The sequence below is a fragment of the Pagrus major genome, chromosome 9 (assembly GCF_040436345.1).
Source record: "Pagrus major chromosome 9, Pma_NU_1.0".
Classification (NCBI taxonomy): domain Eukaryota; kingdom Metazoa; phylum Chordata; class Actinopteri; order Spariformes; family Sparidae; genus Pagrus; species Pagrus major.
In genome coordinates this window covers 20,149,990-20,170,844 of record NC_133223.1, presented here as the reverse complement: position 1 = coordinate 20,170,844, position 20,855 = coordinate 20,149,990, and the positions used below count along the sequence as shown (strand labels likewise).

The 20,855-nt window shown below is 40.1% G+C and overlaps 1 protein-coding gene across 1 annotated transcript in view; it reads left to right on the top strand.

Annotated features, from left to right (window-relative positions):
- The first annotated feature begins 12,022 nt into the window (after positions 1-12,022).
- The window catches only part of myo10l3 (myosin X, like 3), a 67,903-nt gene continuing 59,070 nt past the window's right edge, over positions 12,023-20,855 (top strand). The window contains exon 1 of the mRNA XM_073474187.1: positions 12,023-12,109. Coding sequence (XP_073330288.1) covers positions 12,089-12,109 — 21 coding nt within the window. The 5' untranslated portion in view covers positions 12,023-12,088. The remainder of the gene's footprint in view (positions 12,110-20,855) is intronic.

The following is a 20,855-nucleotide window of genomic DNA, read 5'->3' as shown; positions in this document are numbered from 1 at the left end:
GTCCAAACTGAACAAAATTTTGCCTAAACCGTATTAAAAAAATTACAGTTTAAAATTAATTCAGATGAACACATTTAGACATGACATGTGGTGTCAATGAAGGGATAGCCAGCTTTAGTTGATCTTACTGGTTTGTGGAGGCTCATTAGAGAAAAAGGTTGAGAACCACTGTTTGGTCGACTCTATTGAAGACAATACTTTTCATTGAAAATCCAGTCCTTTGGTAAATGTGAGCAGTTATAAAATTATTAAGAGAATTGATTTAAAAATAAATATTTTGCTGGAGTCCACTTCGAAGTAGGCTAATGAAATGAGACTAAAACTTGGAAAATGTGTTTATAGTTTAACCACCAGATGCCACTGTGTGGCCTTAACTGTTCATCTTTATTAGAAAACATAAAACAAATCTAAAATATCTCAACATATAAGTACCAGCACATTTCTGCAGATGATAAAGATAGAATAAAAGTATATAACTGTTTTGGCTGAGACAAAAGAGAGTCGCCATATGATAAAATGCTGTCACAACATGCTGTCATCCTATGCATTATATAGGTTGAGAACAATTCCCATTGTGTTTGGCATGGCAAGATAACAAAGCAGCCAGTTCAGGAATGGTTTGCTTTATTGTAGCTGCAGGACTCAGCTTTGAGGCCGTTGTCTTTTCATGTTGTTTGAATGATGGTTAAAAATAAACCTTTGGTCACAAAACTCAAATATTTAATCAAAGGTTTGTGACTCTTTTTCAGATAAATGTGGACTTTAAATGTCAGGATTCTGTGACTGACACATCATTTTGTGGCGAGGCAATGCTGGTATGGTAATAATACATACATTTGCAGTTATTCTTCTAATAACAATTGAATGGGTGTGATAACGTCACGTCCTTAAATGGAGCACTAGATGGCGCTTCAATACCTTGATGAGAACCAGTCAGTTTATGGTCCTGTCTAAGGTGAGACAATTTCATAGTCTTTAAAGGAAGACAAATCAAATAATGGGCCTACCAAATTCGAATCATTATATAACGATAAACCTTTATTTTTAATAAAATAAAATGTTCAATTTACCTCCAAATGCTCAGAATTCATCAGATCCCGAAGTACAACAAATGTTTCAGATAAGCGTTGGTATCTCAAAGTCTGGACCGATTACAAGCTAATATTTTCACTCTTCACTGAAGTAGTCATGAAAGTCTGTTTTGTGTCTGTTTAATTGCATTTTTCCAGTGAAAAAAAAAGGAAAAAAAGCCTCCAAGTATGTTGACACACTCAAAAAAAAAAAAATCTAAGTTGTTTCCAGAACTCATTTGCTGCCGGCCTGCACATCATTATGGTTGCAGAAAGCTCTTAAGTGGGAGTGAAGTGGCTCATGCTGTAGTGCGTAATGGGAACAACAGTTTATCTCTGTCTGTCATGTAAACACAAAGCAGTTAATCCTGGTAATTCGGGCTAATAACGCCTGCATATGCCTGCTGGCCTGTCATTGTGTTCACATGGTTATGTACACACACTTTTCAGGATGCTTTTACTCTTTTTTCCAGTCTCAGCAGTAATGACTGTCTGTACAGTAATCTTGTTTCCTGCGCTGCCACTTTATTCATCAATCTCCATTTTAAGAAGATTGAAACGGGGGTGCTCACAATTGCTAATGGCAACTGATCTCAACAGCAGATAGAAAAAAAGGTCTGGCTCTGTGCCTCATTAGCCCACTGTCAGACGCAGTTAATTGTCTTGGGAATGAGAGGAGGAACGACATACATGGGCTTGTAATTTAGTTACAAGCAATAGTGCCTGAGGATGGCTTGTCAGTGTGCCATCTTTGAAGCCCCTGAGTTTGAGAGAAACTGATGTTCAAGCCGCAGAGAAAACCAGTGACTAATGCACTGAGGACAACACCACTTACCGAGAAACAAGAGTGGAAATCTAAAGGAAGTGACAGACTAATACAAACACCAGAGAGACTGCTTTACTCCCATTACTGCAGTCACAGACACTCAGATGAGATCAGGTTGCACTTACGTCATTACATCTGGGTTTAAAATCTCTTTATTTGACTTGCAAAATACCATCGTCAGCCATTTAATTAGCACATAAAGGTACAGAGCAGACCTGCCTACAGTAATTGGAGAGGCCTGCCCCTCACATCATGGGAGACACAGGAAAACCCTCACCCTGGGGTCGGGCGTCACCTCAATGAGGTCATCTCCACAGAGTCTGTAATTAGATTGAAGCATCCACTCTGCTCTACCACCCCCGATATTAGCCCTTTTTGTTGTTTCTGGTGGAAGCAGGTGCATTCGGCTCCCCTCTTCATCTCCACATATCCCCCCACCACCACCTAGAAATACAGTTCATATGGAGCAGCTGATGTTAAAGGGGCATTTCACAAATTTACACGGCTTAAAATTAAAGGTGCAATATGTAAGAATAGGCCAGCAGTTGAAGTCATACTCAAAAAAAAATATCCAGCATAGCATCACGAGAGTGACAGCTAACTACTGCTTACCATTGCTGCACCAGAGGAGTGTTTGTGTTAACAGCGCTAGCACAGGAGATTTGGATTGGATTTAGCTGGCTAGCATGCTAACCTCAGCAGATATCTCTGCAACATAATAGACGTCATAATGAGAAATAGTACTTGGTCTATGAAAAATGCAGCCTATCCTATTTAGAAAAAACAACCATAGGTCAACTATGAAAGTAGCTTATTGCAACTCATATTTATGTTTACTGTTAGATGGCAACCTCTAGTGGCTGTAGTAATTATTACAGCAGCAAAGGAGTAAGTCAGATGAAGTAGTATAAAGAGCAACCAAGTCCACACAGGGAGGAGGTTGTGGTGGACAGTCAACTGTGAGTTATTTTAACTTACTAACATAGTTAAGTTACGTACATATGTACCTTAATTACATGAGTATAGTACTTTTAAGACAAAGGTCTGGTACGCCTGTCGCTAATACGCTGCAATGGTCATGTTGATTTGGGAAAGGTGATAGTTTTCGTTTTGGGAGTCACTGGCAATCGACCTATTCAGTCATTCAGGTGTGAGGATAAGTTGGAAAATGTTGTATTGCTTTTATACCAAATTGTGCACATACACACTCAAATATTGTGGTGGCAGAGATGTAATACAGAGTTCTCACTTGGCCATAGTGGAGGTCAGAGGCACTTCTACATGTGGACAAAAGAAGTTGGTAATCGAAACACAAACCTGGTGATTAATGAACAACCTGCCCTGCTGCCCCAATTTTTATCACAAGAATGCCCCCAATAAAGACACAAAAAAAGGCAGTTATTTGGTCACATATAAAATGGCTGGCATTAGTACGTGGTAACAATTTCAGCATCTTTTCGCATTGTACATTGCTTAAACTTGAGTAAATGATCTCGCTAAACAAAGAGATTTGTTTACCTGCTCAACAACAATAACTCTCTGTGCCAATTCTGCACATATAAGGTAAAGCCCAGTGATCAGTGATGTAACAGATAAGGAGAAATCTAAGTGCTGAGCTGTCTGTGAGTCACACAGTTGAATCATACGAGGAGAATTCCCCACAGGTCTCCGTATCAGTCCTGAGTTCAGGATACTGAGAGGAATTTACCCTCTCTGTTTTCTCAGGCTCTGAATGTCCACTGAGTCACTGCTGGGCTCACTGATGCTGACACCGTGGACTCTGAGAGAAAAGCTGTTTTGAGAAACTAAACAATAAACAATAACCTCCAGCGGCATGTTTGCATTTTATAACTCAGCAGTTCAGCGCATCCTTGGCGTTCCTTTCCAGGTCTCTTAAAAGCAATGAAGCCACAGATAGGAATGCATATATAAGGAGTAGGAGGCAATCGTACTGTGGGAGCATTGAAACATGAAGCTTTATAAACAAACAGGAAGTTGACAGTGCGGGGGAGCATGGGAAGTGTGTGAGCTGGCCCTCATTCCTCAGCCTCAAGGAAGGTACGGTATGTGTTTGGGGTACAAGTCTGTCTGAGGAGGAATGCTTGTGGTGAGATGTTGTTCAATCTGGGATAATTCCACTGAACCCATGTGGTCTATCATAGCTGATGGAGAGGCTTATTTTAAAAATTAATCTCGGTGATGAACGCCTTTCATTCAGTTCTGTCCCCTCCTTTTTTTAGTAACATGTTGACTACCAAACCACATGTTTCTCAAGTTTAATTGTAGATTTATCTTTAGCTGCAGTGTGACAATCTCGATCAATCGGTCTACTACTTTGTCTCTGACTGACAAATCTTGACAGCTATCAGATGGATTGTCACAAATTCTATACAGACATTCATGGTCCCCAGAGGATTCATCACAATTTTCTTTTATGCTAAGGCCAGTTGACATTTGTGGTTCGGAGTAAAATGTCTCAACAATTACTGGATGAGTTGCCATGAAACGTAGTACAGATATTTATGTGACTTTTCATGTAACACCATCATCATGTCAAAATTTTGTCAAATATTTCAGTTAATAGCCAAATACCAGCAAAACTAGTACCATTCCCATCAGTCTTAGCTGTAGCTTGTACTTTGGGTTTAGTGGTGATTTGCAAGTGTTAAGGTCAACATGGTAAATATTATATCTGCTTAACACCAATATGTTAGCATCGTCAGTGTAAGCATGTTAGCATACTAATGTTATCATGTTTGACATAACTGTATTTCATTTTACATTTTAATTGTCTTTATTTTCAATTTATCTAAAAAGAAATATGTATATATATATATATATATATATATATATATATATATATATATATATATATATATATATATATATATATGGATGTATGTATATATATATATATATATATATATATATATATATATATACACACACATACATATATATATACACATGGGGACATGTGGGACTGCCTTTTCTGTATATCTCTTTGTTGTTGTTGATTTTCCTCAATGTCACTGCAGACGAGGGTCATCCCTCAATGATATCTTGAGTATAAATAAAGGTTTAATGAATTAATGGAGAAAAACACAGACAAAAACACCTACAATTGAATCCAGTGAATCGTTGCCACTTACAGAATATTTTTGTCCCGTCATCGTCATAAAAACAGCCCAGATTGTTGACAGAGGTGTGAGTGATGCTCTCTATTGGAGACCTGCTGGCTCGGTGGTGTTCCAGGATCGGCCACATGATTTAATAAATGTGGCACCAGGATTTGTCATCGACCATATTTACACATTAATGTGATGCTGCCAGCGAGAGTGATCCAATAAAGATTGAATCACCTTTGTTTAATGTTTTTGTTAGATGATCCATTTTTATCTCAATGTTCACTGCTCTTGCCATCCATCTTATCCAAACTACATTTGTTTTAATCAATTTTATGCCCTCTCCCTCCCTCCTCCTTTGTTTGCTTTGTTCCCTGGGCGTGTCCAATAATCTGCTGTCCTGAAGGATGAATGAACACTGACCACATCATTTTCATTAGTGAAATTCAACAGAAGGAATCATTACATCATTGCTCTCATTTGTATGAATGGATCAACACTTATTATTTACTTTAATGTCATTTATACTTTTACCGATATTATCACTCTGTTTCTTCATATTATAATTCTACTAAATTAGACTTTCTAAATTAATTAATTAATTAATTTACTAAATTAACATCTGCATGACATCTTTTGCAAGTGTGTCCCTCTTCTGTTGCTCTATCTGTATGTTTGTCTAAGTGTCTAATAGTTCACGTTGTCTGATGTGCAGTTTATAAAGCCAAATTGGTGATTTTACGCTATATGAATAAAATTTGCTTGACTTTACTATATTTTCCTGGTATCAGGTATGTGTTGATATGGGTGGGTTTTTTTTATTCATAGCCCAGTTATTGATATAATGGCATTTCCAATATTGCAAAAAAATAGCTTGCCGTCATCAGGTTTTGAAATGAACTGTGTTAGAGTCACATATTTCAGATGTCTTTAGTTAACCAAACATAATGACTCACCATCATTTACGGGTCTGGCAACACAGTCGTGTAATATTTATAGCTAAATAACTGGAAACTATGTCTTGATTTTCAGGACTTGAACTGTGTTGAATTCAAGGCCTGAAAGATTACTTTGCAATACTCAATACTCAATCCATTGGATTACAAAATCTAATCTGAATACTTTTGGACTTTAAAATCACTGAACATTGAAAATATTGCACATTAAACTCAAGAAAAAGGGCACAGAGGGGAAAAGAGGAGATCCACAAGTATTTATTCTCTCTTTAAACATCTCAATGCAAATAAAATCCTTATTGCATATTCAAGTCGAATCAAATTACCTTTACCAAAAACAGCACCGGCACAAACATCAGGTACTGTAGGTGTTTTCTACAACATGTGGGATGCTGTTTCTTTAGTGCAGGTTTTTGTTGCTGCTGCTTTATAATCAAAGGACAACATGGATAACTTTGCTCTTGTTACTGTTAAAGCAAGAGGATCACTTATTCAAAATGTTCATTTTCCATTTAATAAAAACTCCATTATCCATAAATTATCATGAAAAACTAAACAGTCATGGACCTGGATGTCAAAGGTAATGTACTTAACTTGGAGCACTTTTTGCAGTATTTTGAAGACATAATCCAAAATGTAATCAAGTAATCCTTGAAAATGGAACTATTATCTAATTAAACAACGTTTTTTTCATATCCAGCTTACATGTAATCCATTACTATCCAACTCTAGTTGAATTTGAAAGTGTTTCCACTGACTTGAAGCATAAATCATAATAAAAAAACAGATGGTACCATCATGATACAACTGAGTGTAGATCAATGTATGTGCTTGTTGTTCAGCTGGCAGTCGGGGTTCCAGCAGTCATGCATGGATTGGTGCTTTTTACATAATCAAACCAGCTCCAGTTAAGTGATTATCATGGTCTGGTTGTGGCTGTGTAGAGACTAATCAAACAGTCACTCTCAGTCAGTGGGACCTCCATCACATGTTTTTCAAGCCAGACTTACCCATTGTTTGACACAAGGCTGCAAAAGGGTCCTTCACCCGACCTGAATGACTTTGCCTGAGGTCTTGTCTGCCAGTGGTCTCCATTAACCCTCCAAATACACAATTCTTCACATGTCGTGCTCTATTTTCACGCTTAATCAGACATCTATATAATAGGGCCAGAATATTGATCTGAAACGGTCACATTACCATCGGTACCTTGGCTCCTTGAGTCCATAAAAAAACCAAACTCCCATACATATATCACTGGCTCTGGCTCTGTCTGTTGGTGCCACTGTATATGGCTATAGAGACCATTTCTGGAGCCACAGGGCTTTCCACAAATGTACCGCATGCTGTAAGAGCAGGAAGTGGGGGCATGGATTGCACAGTGGATCTGTATGTGAACTGCCTCGAGGCTTTTCACTTTACAGCTTGTTAAATGTAACACTGGAGAAGTTTTTAGAAACATTTTGTTTTCATTATATATGTTTTAAAGGTCCCATATTATGGTCAGGTGCAGGCTTTTATTATGGGTGTCAGCTAGTTAAATGCAACACTGGAGAGTCTTTAAGAAACATTTTGTTTTCATTATATATCTTTTAAAGGTCCCACATCATGTTCAGGTTCATGCTTTTATTTTGGGTGTCAGTGAGAGAATGTTTACATGCCTTAATGTACAAAAAACACATAATTTTTTCATACTGTCCACTGCAGCAGCATCGCTATTCCCCCTCTGTCTGAACGCTCCATTTCAGTGTATGTTGGGACACCCCCTGAAAAGCCCAGTCTGCTCTGATTGGTCAGCTCTCACAGGCCTGAGCAGGCAGTCTTGACAGCTCGTTTGAAGACACAGTTTCTGACTACGAGTTGTGTGCATTTCTTCATGGATTGAGCGTTTTGATACTTTCAGTGTTTTTATAACCTAGAGATCCTTTATAATCAAAAATCTTACTCTGTACAATATGGGACCATGAATACTTCCCCTTTATCCTCAATCCATCTTCCTGCCTCTTGATATTTTCATTCAAGACCTTCGAGTTGCCTTGTGCACTCTTGTAAGCTGCAGGACTGGTAACCGTGCTCCATTATGAAACACATCTGCTCGTGGTTTTCAATTTCAGTCTGACCAGAAACTTTTTGTATGGGCCTTGAAGACATGACACTCAGCTTATCATTGTGTCAGTCTCGAGTCAGCCTGGCATCTCCGTCAGTACTTACCTGGGTATGGAGGGTCACCAATCTGTTTTTTCAAGTGCAACTGAAAACTTTTGATGCAGAAATAAACTGACGTGCACTCATGATCCAATTACCTCCCTGACACTGACAGCTATGTGTTTAAAGGCTTGAGATGAGAGGAAAAATTCAATAATGTCTCAAGATGCAAGAGGAGAATAACAGTATTTGTTACAATCATGGTTGAATTTCGGCTCACAGACCCTATCTTAAAGTATTTTGGTCCAAATTTCTGTAATATGTGGTGTAAGTTAATGATTCATTTGACTATACAATTAAAAAAACCCACTAAACGCCAAGTTTTTAAGTATTTTTGGCTAATTTCCTGCTGCGATCATCCACCGATGTTTTATGAATCCTCTTCAAAACAAGAATACACCTCACAAGCATTGCTCACACTTTACCTGAACGATTGTTCCCCTCAAAGGACCAAACCAGCATATGTTGACTGACTGAGACCATTGCAGGAGTGAAGAACAGCAGGTCTTACAGTGAACCCCATCCCTTCCCCCCCTCCGGCCCTCTGGGGATCTTGATGACCAAATGGATGTTTTGTTCCTGCTCTCTTTGTCCTCTCAGGTAGAGTGAAAAATAGCTTTGCTCTACATTTTCTTCCTGCCTGCTAACTCGCCACAGTGTCACATTGAGGGGTTGAATTAGTGACTCACATAAAGAGCTTTCACTATTGTTTGGTTTTGGCAAATGTGTAATGGGTAATGCTTAATCGGTGCAATGCTGAATATCCTCAGCAGGGCACGGCTGGCATTCTTCTCTGATTTTACGATTAGGGTCAAATCACCTGAGACATGGTGTGGACTGCTCCAGCACAAAGCTTAATCTGTCACCAGTTTCGGTCAGGTCAACACCTCACAAATACCGAAACTTCTTTCCATATCCATCGTTCTATTAGTCTGTTATTAGTCTCCTGTCTGCTTCTGTGTCTGAAGTGTGTCTTACCCCCCAACATTTAGCAGATATGAGAGAGGACAACATCTCACTGACGGTAAACATGTCAAATTTTACAAATACAGTAAACATTAACCAATATAGGTACCTGCTTTGATGCCTGTGGAGACAGGCGCCAGACTTCCTTAAAGAAATGCTCAATTTTGTGAGTTGTAGAGTTATGAGAAACTACAAATTTTGTGAAACACTGTCCACAAAAAACTCTTAACTGTTTGGGCCTTCTTACCAATTCGGCAAATGTTATGTATGAAAATATTTCTTTCTTTGAGCAAAAAACATCATATCCGTTTGTTCTAGTGATGTACATATTTATTTGCATGAAGCAGGGTGATGAGATCCGATTACAGGTGGTCACTTGAGACACATGTTGATGCCAGGTGTGAATTGACTGGCTTTGAAGCTGTCCACATGTGATGTGATGGATTTTAATACCAGGTCTGAACTTCCCCCATATATCGGTTTTACCATAAAGGTCAGGAAAGCACTGATTTTAAAAAAGGAACACTTATCCAGAAAAACAAGGGAAACCTGCAGTGAGTTAGTTACTATCTGCATTGCAGTGACATAACAAACATATAATGATTAATCTGTGTAGCATTGCGGAGAATCAGAGCAGCTGGAGGTCTGTCGGTGGAGAACCAGGTGAGTTTGTCCGTGTCAGAACTGCCACAGCCAAAAAGTCCCTGAGTTGTAAACAAGCTTTGAGATTGGCAACAGGATTGTTCAAGTATGAGTCACAGAAAGTCTTTACAGGAACAAACAATGATCATGTTGTTCTTATTAAAGCTGCTCCTAACCTTCTGATCAGGAATTACTGACTCACTTCATTAAACTTTTCCACTCTCATATGGACAAAAACAATGATACATTATACATTTTTATATGGGGGGGTTAGGGTTAGGGGGTTAGGGGGAGAAATGAGATAAAATGTGCATTCCTTTCGACATATTTGGGCTGTATTAATAAAAAAATCATCCCTTAATGCCAGTAAAGTTACTTTACATTACTGTTGCATGAAAAGAGCACTCTAGTGTTAACATACTAACTATTTTGATACATCCACAAAACTGCATCACATTTAACTTGACACCAACCAAACCAAAGATCTGAGAAGCCCGACAAAATCCAGAAATAAAAGAAGATAAACTGGCTTCAAAGAAAAAAGGAAAAAAACCCACAACACTTTATGGCCTTTCTGTTTTTAAACAATGCGAGATGGGCGAACAACATGTAAAAAAAAAAAAGTCACCAGGAGCTGGATTTGGGAGCTTCGAACAACATTAAATGACATTCAGAGTAAAACATTCGTCCATGTCACTACAGTATATTAGCTGCCACACAGTCAACACTGATTACATAACAGACACAACACAATTTGCCAGGACTGTAGCGTATAGATTAACTTGTGTGTGTCTTTCCACTGTTATCCACAGGTCAAGACTGGCTGATCTTACTGGCATAAGGTCGCAGATTAAACAGTCAGGGTTTTTCCTCTTGTCTCGTTTATTGGAATTGATTGCATAAAGCTTAAAAGACAACCAGTATGATTAAATCTGGTGACTGTTGTGTCTGCACTTTCTCTACTCTTTACTCTACTTTCACATGGAGTACAGGCAATTATTATCTAAGAAGCGAGAAAAAATAACTACTAAAGGAAGTATCAATACTAATATAATTACAAATGTATTTTCTTTAATCATTGATACTAAATGAACATTTTGTGTTAGCAAGGACATGGGAGTGAATGATCTCGGCTACTGGTATCGATTAGGACAGTATAGCCCAGCTAATAAAACTGAGGTTTTTGCTGATACTTTTATTATATATATATATATATATATATATATATATATATATATATATATATATATATATATATATATATATATATATATATATATATATCTTAAATTCAGGAAAGGTGTCCTTCCCCAAAATCCTTTTAAGAAAATAATTAACTCAAATGTATTTTATCATTTCTTAATTAAATTAGCTTTAGGCTACAAGAACCCAAGTAAAACACAGTCTAAGATGATTTCTTTTTTTGCTCGAGTCAATTTATTTGATCAATTTCCTCCAACGCTCCCTTCGAGCACTTGGCAAATTAATTTACTCCAGTGCCGGATTCATTTCAGAGCCAGTTTTTCATCTATTGAAGCACAAAACCTGGTCATTTCAGACTTTAGCACAAAATGCATGCATTACATAGCATTTACCACTTCCCTTCACATAAAAAAAAAATCAGACTGCACATATCCTGAGACCCACATCACTTTGTAAACAGTCTCCCCTCCTCTGATGTGCCTCTTCCTCTTCCTTCTCACTTTATTTCTCCCAAAGGAGGAAGTCAAAATTATTCTTACGTCCGTCTGGCACACACACAAACACACACACACACACACACACACACACACACATATAGATATAGATATATATACATGGGAGTGAATTCAGTGTGCTGAAGCAATTTACTTGGTATCTGTCATTTGGCAGCAATTGCTCCCTTTGTATATGTATTCCTGTGTTAATATCTCTTCTCTGGGAGGTGCACATCCTTTAAAAGCATTAAAGCCTTTGTAGCAGTGGACACAAAGAGGGCGTATGCTGAGGGAGGTCTGGGCCGCTGCAGGCTCCGCCTCCCTGCATAATGTGCCGGGTCCATTGAAATGACTAGACAGCAGAAACACAAGCGGCACACAGCCTGCACCGGGACACTGAACAAACTCCTCTGAAGTGAAAGAAAACAGGACTGCAAAAATGACTCGTTTCTGAGTCTGAAAGAAGAGGTTTTTTCTTTTACTTTATCTGAAGGAAGCGGATGGAAATCATTTGGGAGTACAGCAGCTTCCTCTCCTCCTCAGCTGTGGTACCCTGAACTCAGACTACAAAGGGACGTGAGGTCGGCCGCTGCTTAAAAAAATGGATACTTTCTTTTTAGAGGTGAGTTGAAGCACTTTATCCACACGGAAAACACGTTTCTGCACTTTAAATGTACTTTCAGCGCGACTCTTAAATTATTCTGGGACCGCGGGACGGTTCTTTGTTTTGTTTCTGAGGCTGGCTGCTGTCAAGTCTCTTCAAATGTGAGCCCCTTTTACACAGTTAGTGTACTTAAAACCAACCAGCCACACTTTTTCTCATTTATTCAGCGATATTTGTGATGCTTTCTCAGTTATATATACCCAGACTGGATATATGGTGGTGGTGGTGGTGGTGTGCCTGCACTGGGCTGGTCTTTACAGGATGCAGCTGTAATGGGAACTGTAACGAGACTCAGATACAATTAAAAAAACACCATTACTGTGCACAAAAAGATTCCAAGCCCTCACGTGGCAGCTTCTCTCCCCCTCAAACTCATTATTTTGCCCTCTTTTGTAGTTTAAAGCAGATTTCCCAGCACTGTGTGCCCATGTAGGTTGGATGTGTCATCAGCAAACCAGCCCAGACAGAAACACACACTCACAAACTCTATGTAGGGACCGGCTATAGGTCTGATTTGTCATCCTCCTCTGACTCAGAGGGCACACACACTCACAGACAGACAGACAGACAGACAGACAGTGTGTGTGTGAGTGATGAGAGTCTCTTCCTCTCTCACCTCCTCTATCAACAGCATCATCAGGACTGGACCCTCACTGATGTGTTTCCTGGATTATGCTGCTTGTATAGACACTGCACACTCTTACACTGATTCCTGTCCAACCAAAGTTATGTAAAAGTTGCACTTTTTAAAAAATATATGTGATAATTTGACGTTTTTGATGATTCAGTACTAAATTAGAGGAGATTATTATTCCCAGACTCTTACTAACCTGTTATTATTATGTTGTCTTTTTAATTTGTGGTCTAATGTTGTTAGTTTCCACATTTTAAAGGTGGTGAAAGTACTGAATTCGTCATAATTCGGCAAGAAAGTGGTTGATGTTGCGATATTTAAAGTCTATAACGTGATACACTGTATATTTCTTGGTATTTTCAAATCTCTACAGCCACATGGTGATTATAATGGCTATTGGTACTTTCACAAAATTGTAACACAATGAGATTTTTGATAAATAATCATCAGTAACGTGGATATAATGACTAAGTGGGTAAAGACAAGTATTAGAACAGGCTGGTAAATTCAGAAAATTACATCTTTTTACTGTAATGCAGCCTTTAAAACCATGAAAAGACAACTCTAATGTCATATCAAGATATAATAATATCCAAAAACAAAGAAGATATTTGCACATCATGATAATAATATAACATTTATATAGATTGGACAATATCTCTCTAAAAAATACCATCTTTTGGTGATTTAAATCTACAAAGGTGGAACCACGTCGTACCTGAACTATAGTTTTGTGAACAGATTGAGGTGAACTGGATTTTGGTCATAATCTGATTTTATTGGAGTGATATGTTGTCCAGTGGAAGGTTGTTATTTGAGCTCAGCTCAGCAGAGATCATTGTTTTAATTTGGTGTGTGTCCTTCGTCTTGTGCCAACTGTGTGAGATTTCCCCAAAGATTCATTTGAGGTTATCCCGGATTCTTGTTTCTCTCTAATGTGCTTATTATGAAGCATATTGCTTTTCATCCTGCAGTATAACAGAAAGGGTTTATCTGTGTCTTGACTGACAGAATTTACTTGGGAAGAACAACGTTTCTATGTCCAATAATACACTTAAATCTCTGAAATGACTTAACCACAAGCAAGTTTTCATATTGGCCAACCGTCAGGCTCTAATTCTGTGCATACTGTAGTAATGATGTCACGAAACAGACAAATTAACAGGCAATTTCGGTCCATGTGTGTTCTGTTTTCATTGTACAAGTCTGATAATGGGACAAGTTGACACTCTGGTGCGCTGAATCGAACTGCATGTCTTTGTTTTGTGCAACAATAACGAAGGCGTGTGTCCCTCGAAGCGTTAAGCGTGTTTAGACAACATCAGATATTGAAGAACAAGCTCACACTGACACTAAGTCTGAGGCAAATTCTACCTCTTTGGCAACTTTAACTGCTGTGGCTGTTTCACATCACTTTTGAAAAACGTCCTTAATATAAGTGAATGAACTGTCCTGGTTTTTTAAGTGACTGTCGGGTCATGGAAAGAGGCCAGCATCCTGAACTCTTCAGTGCCACCGGGGTGGATTTAATTAAGCAGGAATTCTGGAAGTGAAGTAAGACGAGGATTAAAACTCAACTCGGTGAAAGCAAAGTGCAGCGGGATGAATTCATGACTGTGCATCCAGCGAATCAATCAGTCTGATTTTGTGACAGCTAACATGATGTGGAAGTCAACACATGAATTTCAATACAACTGCTTTAATCTGCTTCTTGTTCTGAGAAGATTCTTTCACCGACCAGCTTTATTGATTTATCTCAGTCGCTTCGGTTCTGGTCTACTGTCAGCTTTCCCTTGCACGTCACTTCTTGGTGATATATGGTGACAGGGGTTAGAGTAAGAGGAGTGGCAGGTACACGGGTGAGTGCTTAGAGGAAAGCCCATCCTGACCATCAGCGTGGCCTTTCCTCTCAGGAGCTAACACAACATCATAAAACCCTCAGCGACGCTGCCTCGACTCCACACCCAATCCGTCCTCTCAATGGATATGACCCAATAAACACACACGAATTCATGAAGTGTGCCAGTGATCTCGTCTGTGCGCTCTAACGTCTGCCAGGCTGCTGGGTTTGCTATATTTTCCCCACATATAGGCTTGTTTGGCTTTTTGTACGTGTATTTAAAGAAAGATTTATCTCTCGTCCTCTGTTTTATCTCCTCACGGATGAAAACATGGTTTGATCACACACACGATCGCACCTTCACGCACACAAAAAGAACAGTAGACATTTTCTGTCTTTGTGAAACATCCTGTTGACGAAGTTGAATCCGTTTCCAAACTTGGTAATCAGTTCCTTTATAGCCGCAGCTGCTTCACACTGTAAAGCCACACGAGGACCTCTCCACACCCGTTAACTCCTTCCTTGCATTACACACCAAATTCCTCTCTAAAAACTGACAGAGGGAATCCCAGACTCCCGGCCCTGACCCCTGAAATTCCCGGTCATGGCCGCCTGTCATCCTCGCATTGTAGAGCTGTGGTGACGAGGCTTTGGGTTTCACACCATCACCTCCGCCCCCCCCCCCCCCCCCTCCACACACACACACACACACACACACACACACACACACAGAGACACCATCCTCAAACATCCCTCACAGCTCGATGTGCTGTTTATGTCTAGGGGCTTTGAAGCCGGAGCCGTGGATCGGCATGTTCGGTAAGCATTCTGCGTCGAAATGGGTAACGTGAGAAAGGGTGGACTATTTTTCTACTCGGGGTCTTTTAAATGCAGTTGTCACTTCCTCCAGCTGCCACTTAAGAGAGCTGAGAATCTGACGGAGTAAGGAAGGAAGTCCGGAAGTAAAGTTAGGATGTAAGGGAGGAAGGAAGGAAAGGTTCAGAAATGGCTAATGGATCCTGCATTCCTTTGAGTTTCTTCTGTCTTAACTTCTAATTAAGCTTGAGGTGCTTATTGTGCGCACCATCACATTCAATTAGGGGACTTTCCAACAATGCTGTCGAGAGCCTTGAAGCTGTGGTGAATTAACAGTGCTGATTTTTTATGAACACAGAGGGAGGTATTATTAAGGCAGTGGTTAATGCGTGCGTCAGCAGAAGTCCTGCAGCTTTGGTACAGTCTGGAGGTGGTTTAATCTGTCACAAGAGCGCTGGGACTAATTACCAACAGGCATCGTCTGACCACACACCAAATAACACCGATAATCCGTCCTCATAATGACACACACGCCGTTGTTAGAGCCACCGCTTTTCAATTTTTAACATACTAAACACTTTTTTTTTTACACTTTACAGCTGCGTTGAAATCAGAATCAGCTGTTTGTAATAATAATACCCTGATTAAGCCTTTTTCGCCTTGCTAGCTTGTGTTTGCATTTCTTGTGTCTCTATCAGTAACCTGACCCCGGTCTATCAGCGTCACATGGGGGGCTTAATGCTGTGATAACCTCCTGCTGACACCGCACTGTTGACTTTAGCTTAACCTGCTACATCACCAGGCTTTTCACACAAAGCTGACTGTGGTGATAAAAGGAAAAGAACATCTTCATACTGATGCCAAATAATGAAGTGCAGGAGCTTGTCTTCCTGTCTATTAGCCCATGATGACAAGTATTCAAAGGAAGGAGATGTTGCTTCACCTGCACCAAAAAAAAAAGAGGAAAAGGCCTGATGAAGACAGCGAGACATGGAGCTCATCTATCGCGTTTAAGTTGTCTCAACACATAAAAACTAGCGAAGGAGTTACGTTTTCAATTGATCATTGGACAAAATCACAATAATAGCATGTAATAGCATTATAGCATAATACTAGTATAATAGTATATAGGTAAAAAAATCTTGTACCCCTCAGCGGCCATAACAAAAAAGGTATTCAGAACAGCCTAGCTTATTTGCTTTTTTTGCTAAGCGTTAGATGAGAAGATTAATACCATTCTCAGATTTGTCTGGTAACTATACAGTTATAACATTGTAGTACATAGCATTGCTGTTAGCTTAGCTTAGCATAAAGACTGGAAACAGGGGGAAACAGCTAGCCTGTCTCTGTATGAAGCAAACATGTTTTCATTTGTTTAATCCACACAAAAACCTGTAAAAATGAAAACGTGGGCTGAAGTATTTCTTGGCTGAGCGCAGAAACTTCCTGCATCTTATTGTTTTTACACTTTGGTTTCTGTACAGACTATATACACAAGATAAAGTGGGATAATAAGTGAGCTTTAAAGGTGCCAATAGGAAGATTTTGTTACCTTTGGATAGAGCAATGCTCGCTGTTTCCCCTTGTTTCCAATGTTTGTGCTAAGCTAAGCTAAACTGCTGCTTGTGGTAGCTTCATATTTATTGTAATGACATGTCAGTGGTGTCGATCTTCTTGTTTAAATCTTGGCCAGAAAACAAATTAGTTAATTTCCCCAAAATGTCAAACTAGCCCTTTAATAGCTGACGCTGACAACCAGTTACGCTCCCTCCAGTCTCTCACAGTGTTCAAGAGAAGAAAGTCATATCATATTATATGTTCACAAGACACAACTCGTCAAGACAGACTTACGTTCAGTCTACTCTCCAACACCCATCCTTCCTGCCCTCCCTGTGTGTATCATGTCTCTCTGTGTGTCTGTATCCGTATCAGGGCACCCTGGGTGTGTCATCCTTTAAAATATAACTCACCTCAGGGTGGGTGAATCACAATTTCTTCGTCATCTCGACAAGGTTTTGGAGAAAGAGAACACCCTCAGTCATTGTCTGCTAGATCTGTGAATTTAAAGTGAAATGACGGAATCATTGTAGAGTCATGCAGGTTCATGTCTGGATGGTTTTGATGTTCACCTTGTGATCAGGGTAAAAGCAACAGAGACAGAAATGTGTAAGTGGCATTTGTTTAAGGGAGTTAAGGAAAACAACTACTTGAGAGAAGGGAGCTAATTTTTATCACCCAAAATCACAGTCACATTGCCTCAGATGGCTTTATAATCTGTGAACAACATCCTCTGACCTTTGACCCATCGATTCGAGTAGGATAAGGAAAAACTCCCCAGAATAAAACCCTGCGGAAAGATTGCTACCACTCTCCAGTCTGTACGCTAAATATGAAGCTAGAGCCAGGAAGCAGTTAGCTTAGCTAAACTTAGCTTAGCGCAAAGACTGAAAACAAGGGGAAACAGCTAGTCTGCCTCTGTCCACAGGTAACAAAACAGTCCTAAAGCTCTCTAATTAACATGTTACACATCTTGTTTAATGGGTACAAAACCTGAAGTGTAAAAACATCCTTTTGCTGTTTTAATGGTGGTTACATGCTGGACTACTTGTTGCTAACCTAAGCTAACCAGCTGCTAGCCTCACATTTAGTGTACAAACATGAGCTCACTTCCTTGTGTCTTAACAGGATTTTTTTAGTAATATCCATTAGTACATCTCCAGCAGGAGAATCTGGACTTTAAACCAGATCAATCCTGCTGTTCCACAAACACAATTATTTTTTTTCTACCAGATTTACGCTGAGAATATTGATCCGCCTCCTCTTATTAAGCAGCTGTTGATCGCTGCCTACCTTTCACACAGTAAATGTCAGTTGGCCTTCACCTTGGCTGCCCCACCTGACCGACACTGCGAGCTGGTAATGAGAGTAGCTTAAATCCTCTCAGTTCGGAGATCTCATCTGGCAGCTTAATAACAGCCAACCTGTGATTACTGCTCCCAGGCCAGATGTTGACTTTCCTTTTTTTAGCCCCCTATGATTACTGCGCACAGAGGCGGCCTATTACGGGATGGAGCATGTGTGTCTCTACACATATTTGCCTGTATGTTAAATTTTCCTTAAACACGTTGCAAAAAACCACAACGGCGTAAAAAATAGGTACAAAATATGTCAAGTTCTTGACTCTATCATGATGAGGTTAATGTTAACGTTGTAATTTCAGCACTAATTGCATGACGAACACCCTGCCGGGCCTAAATACACATCCCACACTGCATGACTGCTGAGGTCTGAAGAGTCTAACTGGCACCTTGGTGCTTAACAGAAGCAAACAACTCAGCACGGCACAATCCACAGTCATGACCTGTCAGCGTTCCCATCCATTCCCAGTTTGTTTTATTAGACGTGAGTGTGTGTGTGGTTTGGCCTGCGGGTGTTTGTAGGATCATACACACTTTGATACTGAGACTCTGATGAGAAGGAATGTTTTCAAGACTCCACATATGTTTATCTCGCCCACTTGAAGCCAACCTTCCTTCACATCCTCATCCTCAGACAGAATATAAAAACACTCGTTCAGCAAGAGAGAAGCAGCAGCAGCAGTTTTTCTTTGTCTTCTTGTCGTTTTTCAGCCATTCCTGCAGCACTGTGAGAACTTTCAAATGCTGCACAACCTCTTACATACTGTTCAGTATATCTCCAATGTGTCCAGTCGCCTGGAGCACAGTTACATCATCCTGACCACCAGTGCTCCCTCCCTCTCTACCATTATAAATTATGAGCTTTAAATGTGATGCATGTGCTTGCGCAGTTGATGATGCAGCTTCTGGGAGGCGTAGGAGGAGACTGTTGTGAGAGTATTGGAAGCAGTGGCATTATTTTCATCATTAATCATTTTCCTAATCGATTCATCTGCCGACTTGTTTTTTTGAGTAATGGATTAATCATTTGGTCAATAAAATGTCAAAAAATCTAACTTTTCTTGAGTCCAACATAGATTTTCCTTTCAATTTGCTTGTTTTGTCCAAAAACTAAACAAGAAAAAAAGCATGCTAAGTGCGTTAGATATCTCTGCAACACAACACAAAGACCTCTATGACATGATGAAAATTGTGTAATACGAAAGGTTCACTATGAGCCATAACATGACAATGAGAGGTATGAGCGAAGGTCAAAGGCAAAGTAACAGGTCACCCAGTGATGACTCCACTCAACCTTAACAACCACGACTCCACTGGCTGTGGTGCCCCAGGTGCCTCACATGGTCAAACACACACATCCTCAGTCTCTGACAGTCCTGACTGAGCAGCATTCCTGAAATATCTCCGAGATTCCTGCTGTGTGACCCCGTAACAGACCACAGACGAGCACAGAGAGGGCCAGATATGTGGCTGACAGACAGGAGGAGGAATGTGCCAGGTGGCTCTGGAGATACTCAAAGTCATGAAGCTGAGCTGATGATCCAATCAAACACACAGTAATCACATCATTTGCTTCCTCCTCCTCGTCCCATTTTGTTGTTGGAAAAAGTATCAAACCCTGAGCACAGGATCACACTGATGCTTTGATCACTGTAGACGAGTAGTAGTGGAAGGAAAATATGTTCACACAGGATAAGGATGTAAAACAGGAGCGTGTGCCAGGAGTCTGTGGCAGAGAGTCAAGTGTTCCTCTTCTTTCTGTTGTTCTCCTGAAGACATAATTTGTTATGCAAATCTTCTTCAATACACTCATTAGCAACATGGCTGATTGGCTACATGAGATGGTGATGGGGGGAGGTGCCACCGACAAAGGACACATACAGACGCACAGACTACCAAACACATACAGTACAAACCTGCACAGTTGGTGAATGTTGTGACTCAGTTGTTCCATTTATCATGTTAATGAAACAGCTATAAAGACAGTGATGACAGCAGATTATCGCTGCTTTGCATGTGTTTGATTGCCATTAACCCAGTGACACAGTTGCATTCATAACTTCATCATTTTCAGACCTTCTGCTTTAACAAAAACACTCTTTGACTATTGACGGTTGCCTGTCTCAGCCTGCCTCCGGGCCATGCTGCTTTAAGTCTGTTTACAGCTTCCTCAGCGGGGGGTTCAGGCAGCTCCTTGGAGTCAAGAACAATTGATGAACTGCACCCTCCATCCTCCACCCTTTTTGTTTCTCCCCCCTTTCTCCACCACAGATCGGGGGAAGCCCTGTTCTCCCTCATGGGACTCCTCCTCCTCCATTAGCTAATTTCTGATCAGCTGCTCCCTCCCATCATTAATTCATACGTCTTGCAGCACAGATGCTGAAGGGTCGCCTTTAATCATCTGATTTCTCCCCTCAGTCACACACCCTGCCCTTCCCCTTCCCTGCCCTCACCCCACGCTGGCTGGCTGCGGGCACCGGCTGCACTGCAGACTGG